General features: G+C 59.9%; 1 protein-coding gene across 6 annotated transcripts; it reads left to right on the plus strand.

Moving 5' to 3' along the window:
• Pnck (pregnancy up-regulated nonubiquitous CaM kinase) lies at positions 1 to 3,962 on the plus strand. 6 transcript variants are annotated; one of them, XM_046452052.2, is made up of 12 exons: positions 1 to 62; positions 767 to 836; positions 1,125 to 1,256; positions 1,652 to 1,726; positions 1,816 to 1,954; positions 2,139 to 2,262; positions 2,439 to 2,514; positions 2,610 to 2,722; positions 2,806 to 2,884; positions 2,963 to 3,050; positions 3,174 to 3,318; positions 3,656 to 3,962. In XM_046452052.2, exons 2-11 carry the CDS (start codon positions 769 to 771, stop codon positions 3,309 to 3,311), a joined length of 1,032 nt encoding a protein of 343 aa, XP_046308008.1. In that variant the 5' UTR covers positions 1 to 62; positions 767 to 768; the 3' UTR covers positions 3,312 to 3,318; positions 3,656 to 3,962. The 6 variants fall into 6 exon arrangements, with proteins under 6 accessions (XP_046308008.1, XP_058438127.1, XP_058438122.1 ...); XM_058582144.1 differs by having other exon boundaries at positions 3,660 to 3,962; XM_058582139.1 differs by having other exon boundaries at positions 5 to 47.
• The last annotated feature ends 1,097 nt before the right edge of the window (positions 3,963 to 5,059 follow it).

A 5,059-nucleotide genomic window follows, 5' to 3' on the forward strand; every position in this document is an offset into this window, starting at 1 on the left:
CGGCGCAGCGGCTACTGCGCGAGGTGACGCTGCTGCATCCGCTCCAGGTCCGCACCTGCCAGGTCCGTTCGGGCCAGGGGCACACAGGGTCCCGGCCGGCAGCCGCCGAAGACTCTAAAAACCCTCGCACACACCTGTCACGCCCGGAGCGCCCCCTGCCCGCACACGCGGCCCACGCCGCTCGGGACTCTGAGGGCCCACGCTGCGGAGTCCCTTTACTCCGTGGCACCAAGGGCTGAGTTGTGGCAAGGCGGCCGCGTGGGTGGCCGTGGTCGTGACAGGTGGTTGTGAGCGGGGTCGCAGATGCATTCGGTGGGTGGGTGGGTGGTCTAGGTGGCGCGTGCATGTGGGCGCTGTGTCTTGGTGGTAGGTCTGGTGGGGGAGGGGTCTGGGCCCTGTAGATGGAGGTGGGCTAGAGGGGCCAGAGTAGGGGTGCACAGAGCCTTCTAGAAAGCGGCTGCTCATGTAGGTTCCAATACGTGGAAGCAGAGAGGGGATGCCCAGGTGTTGGTTGCCTGGGGATGTTGAGGTGGGGAAGCACGGGATGTCAGCAGCGGACCCGGGATGGGGAATTGTCCATGTGGGAGTGGGCGGGGGGGAGGGGCAGGATGTACCTGGGCTGCGGGGTGGCCCTGACGGAGGTGGGGGCGGGGGGGGGCAGCGATGATGGATTGGCAGTGGGATGAAGGTGGCTATCTCCGAGGACACTGATGGCGGGAGGAGGGAGCTGCCCATGCCCAGGGTCCTTCTCCACCTCCCACTGCAGACATGCTGCTGCTCAAGAAACAGACGGAGGACATCAGCAGCGTCTATGACATCCGGGAGAAGCTTGGCTCGTGAGTGTGATGCAGTGTGAATATGTGTGTGGACATGCGTGTGCATGTGTATGTGAACATGTGAGTGTGGGGAGGAGTATGTGGGGACATGTAAGCATGTGATGCGGCACAGATGTGTGTGACTGTGTAGGTAAATTGTTACGCACGTTTGCACATCTGACTGTGTGAATACGTGTGCGTGTGCGCATAAGTGCTGGGGAGGGGGGCAAGGGCCTCCCCATTTCCCTCAGCCCTCTCCTTCCCCTCCCTTCCCCCTCATTGGTCTCCCACCGTCTGGCTCTGTGGCAGGGGTGCCTTCTCAGAGGTAGTGCTGGCCCAGGAGCGGGGCTCTGCACACCTTGTGGCCCTCAAGTGCATCCCCAAGAAGGCGCTGCGGGGCAAGGAAGCCCTGGTGGAGAATGAGATTGCGGTACTCCGCAGGTGCGCCATGCCTGGCCTGGGACCTAGAAGTTAGTGGGGATGGTCAGAGCCCCTTGGTCTGGAACCCCTGCTGGTCTAGCCTGAGCTTTGTTGCTAACCTGCTGGAGGGCCTGGGGCAGTTCTCTTTCCCTGCCTGGGCCTGAATGTCCCCAACAAGAAAGGGTCAATATTGATCTGTGCTTTTCAGACAGGATTTAGAATTGTGTGTCCTAGGAAGGCCTGGGTTGGGGTAGGCCAGGGGTGGCCCGTGGTTAGGAATGGGGAGTCCATGCGGGAGCAAGAGAGGAAGAAGGTGGCTCAGGACAAAGCTCTCCCAGACCCTGCTGTGCTCCCCAAGGGGGCTGCTGCAGCCTGGACTTGTGCTTTCCTACAAGGGCTACTTTTTCCTGTTCCAGGGTCAGCCACCCCAACATTGTGGCGCTGGAGGATGTCCACGAGAGCCCTTCCCACCTGTACCTCGCTATGGAGCTGTGAGGAGGGCCAGTGGGGGCTGGATAGGCGTGGGGGCTGAAGCTTGGGCTCAGGGGCCTGGGTTGGCTGAATTCCGGACTCCCCTCAGGGTGACGGGTGGCGAGTTGTTTGACCGCATCATGGAGCGAGGCTCCTACACGGAGAAGGATGCCAGCCACCTGGTGGCTCAGGTCCTCGGCGCTGTTTCCTACCTGCACAGCCTGGGCATTGTGCACCGGGACCTCAAGGTGCCTGGCTGGGAGCCCTCACACCTTGCCCACCTGGCCCTTCGTGTGTTTCCCCAGGCGCATGACTGGGGCCTTTCCCAGCATCCCTCTGCACTGAGGGTCTGGGGAATTTGAGAGTGCTGAGGCCCACCCTGTTCCAGTGCCGGTGCCATGCCGAGCCTGACCTGGCCCCCATGTGTCACAGCCTGAAAACCTCCTCTATGCCACGCCCTTTGAGGACTCCAAGATCATGGTCTCTGACTTTGGCCTCTCCAAAATCCAGGCTGGCAACATGTTAGGCACTGCTTGTGGAACCCCGGGATATGTTGGTAAGAGGGGGGAAACTCTGGACCTCGCTGGCTGGTAGGAGGGGGCGCGGATCCTGGGGGAGCCAAGGTGCTAGGATCTGGGGTGACTGTTGCTGCAGCTGGGCTCTTCCTGGGGCTGAATCACACATGCGTGTTGTGTGCGTGTACAGTAGAATGTGTCTGTTTGTGACCTCCAGCTCCAGAGCTTTTGGAGCAGAAACCGTATGGGAAAGCTGTAGATGTGTGGGCCCTGGGTGTCATCTCCTACATCTTGTGAGTGACCAGTGGGAAGCCTCAACTCCTGCCTGCCTGCCCCCTGCTGGGTTGGGGAGGGGAAAACAGCTGGGTGATTCATCTGTGGGTGCCAGGCTGTGTGGGTACCCGCCCTTCTACGACGAGAGCGACCCTGAACTCTTCAGCCAGATACTGAGAGCCAGCTACGAGTTTGACTCTCCCTTTTGGGATGACATCTCGGAATCAGGTGAGCTTGATTCTGACCCTCTGCTTGGTAGTGACCAGGGGTAGTAGGGACTGGGCAGGCTGACCTGGTCCCCCCTGCTCCAGCTAAAGACTTCATCCGGCACCTTCTGGAGCGAGATCCCCAGAAGAGGTTCACCTGCCAGCAGGCCTTACAGCATCTTTGGTGAGTGGGACCCCTGGCAAGTTGTCCCAGGCCAGAGAGACAATCTTCCATACACCACTGACCTCAGGCTTCCTTCAGGATCTCTGGGGATGCGGCTTTGGACAAGGATATCCTGGGCTCAGTCAGTGAGCAGATTCAAAAGAATTTTGCCCGGACCCACTGGAAGGTCAGCACTATTCTCCTGCTTCAGGGCATAGCTTCCACTGCCTACAGGTCACTATAGTCCTTGCAGTCTTGGGCTGGGGCCCAGGCATGGCCTGACACACACCACCCCCACTTCTTCCCACAGAGAGCTTTCAATGCTACCTCCTTCCTGCGCCATATCCGGAAACTGGGGCAGAGTCCAGAGGGGGAGGAGGCCTCCAGGCAGAGTATGGCCCGACACAGCCACCCAGGCCTCCCAACTGGCCAGCCCCCCAAGTGGTGACGCCCAGGTGTGTGTGCCTTTCATCCCCAGAGCTTATAGACTGGTGATGTTCCATTTGGCCAAGAGCTAAGGGGGTGGACCCTACAGGGTTTGCCTGGCCCTTCCTGTCCCCATTCTGCATGGCCTAGGGCTCCAGGGTCCTGCCTCACTGGTCCCCAGTCTCCCCTGGTCCCTCTCAGCCTTCCTCCTGGATTCATCAGGGAAAGACCCCCAGGACCACTCCTTGGCCCCTGAGGGCTGAGGGCACAGAGTGCAGGAGGAGGAGATGGGTAGGGGCACAGGGAGGCCAGGCTGGCTCCTGACTGCCCCCTTCCTCTGCCTCTCTCTCCTCCCCTCCACCCCAGGCAGATGCTGAGGCCAAGTGGACAGACCCCGATTTCCTTCCTTTAAGTCCTTTCAGTCCCCCTCCCGCACCCCTTATGCCCCTGGCTGGTCTCTGCTGGAGTGTGTGAGTCGTGCACGTGGCGCATGGCTGGGGCAGGGATGGGGCACTCCTTGTCACTGTCCAGAAGCCTGGGAGGTGTTGGCAGGTGGGCTCCAGGGGCTGTCCTTCCTGCACTGTTCTGTGCTTTGCTGACTGTGGGTGGTTCTGCTTGTGTTGTGGCCCTCCAGCTCCCTTGTTTTCTCCAAACCAATAAAGACAGACAGAGCAATGGGCCAGTGGTGAGCTGCGGGTGGACATGTGTGGGGTTGGGGGTCACCTGGGGGGAGGAAATGAAGAAGGAAGAATGGACCCCATTGCCGCCTGAACCCCTGCTGTCTGGGATTATGGCAGACAAGGTCCCAGTCGCCCAAGAATTTCCTGTTCCTACCCTCTAAGTACCAGCAAGAGGCCACCTGGCAGCCAGCTCTGCCACCGTACAGATCTGACTGCCTGTGACCCTGGGTCTCTGGGCAGCAGCGGAGGCATGCTGGGCTGCCAGCAGGGGGCAATGGCAGGAAGCCAAATCCCCATCCCCAATGCAAAGAACAGCACTGTCTCTGGGCCTCCAGTACAGGGCTGCAGTGTCCATGCCATGCATATGCCCAGGCCTTCTCCCACCTCTTCCTACCTCCTTCCCCTTCCAGTGGGCAGCTTGTGTGAAATCCTAGGAACCTCAGTGTCAGAGGATGAGAAGGAGCCCCTCAACCAGGAGAGGGTACCACAGGGGCCTCTACCCCCTGTACTGTGCTGGGCGGACCCAGGCTAGCAGCTGGGACACAAGGAGCTGTGACGGATGGCATGAAGAACTGTGGTCTTTGTTCTGGTGTAGCGGCTCCCAGGTCTTCCATCGCCACCTATGATGGATCAGGGCTTCAATGGCTGGCCTTGCTGGTTCCATCAAGGGAAGACCCCCCAGAGCTACTCCTTGGCCTCAGCCAGAATTCCAGGCTAGCAGGCCACCCCTTCCCCTTGGAAACTCCTTCCCCTGCCAGCCCCCAGGGGATGAGCTAAATGGCCAGGGTGCATGTTAAAGAAGATTCCTCTCCTTTTCAAAGTTTGGGATCAAAAGGAGGCCACGAGGCCCAATCCGAGGCTGGACTGGTCTTGGATATGATGGGGTTTGGCGTTGTTTCCAGGAAGGAGAGCAGTCATGGCACCTGTGCTCTGGGTATACCGTAGTGCAGACAGCTGCTCTTCTGTCCTAACGTTCTGCCATCCCCTCCCAAGACCAGGGGGAATCCTGGAAGCTGGTGGGCAGCTCCTCCCTCCTCACATCTACCCACATGCCATCCTACACTTCAGGCTTTGAGTCACACAACTCAGA

Source organism: Marmota monax, unplaced genomic scaffold, assembly GCF_021218885.2.
Source record: "Marmota monax isolate L192 unplaced genomic scaffold, Marmota_monax_Labrador192_F-V1.1 WCK01_AAM20220418_F8-fsc00142, whole genome shotgun sequence".
NCBI lineage: Eukaryota > Metazoa > Chordata > Mammalia > Rodentia > Sciuridae > Marmota > Marmota monax.

Coding starts and splice junctions, on each gene's coding strand:
- Pnck (XM_046452052.2), top strand. CDS start 769: ATGCTGCTGCTCAAGAAACAGACGGAGGACATCAGCAGCGTCTATGAC. Junction 2,263..2,438: donor TGGAACCCCGGGATATGTTG/GTAAGAGGGGGG, acceptor TGTGACCTCCAG/CTCCAGAGCTTTTGGAGCAG. Junction 2,515..2,609: donor GGTGTCATCTCCTACATCTT/GTGAGTGACCAG, acceptor TGTGGGTGCCAG/GCTGTGTGGGTACCCGCCCT.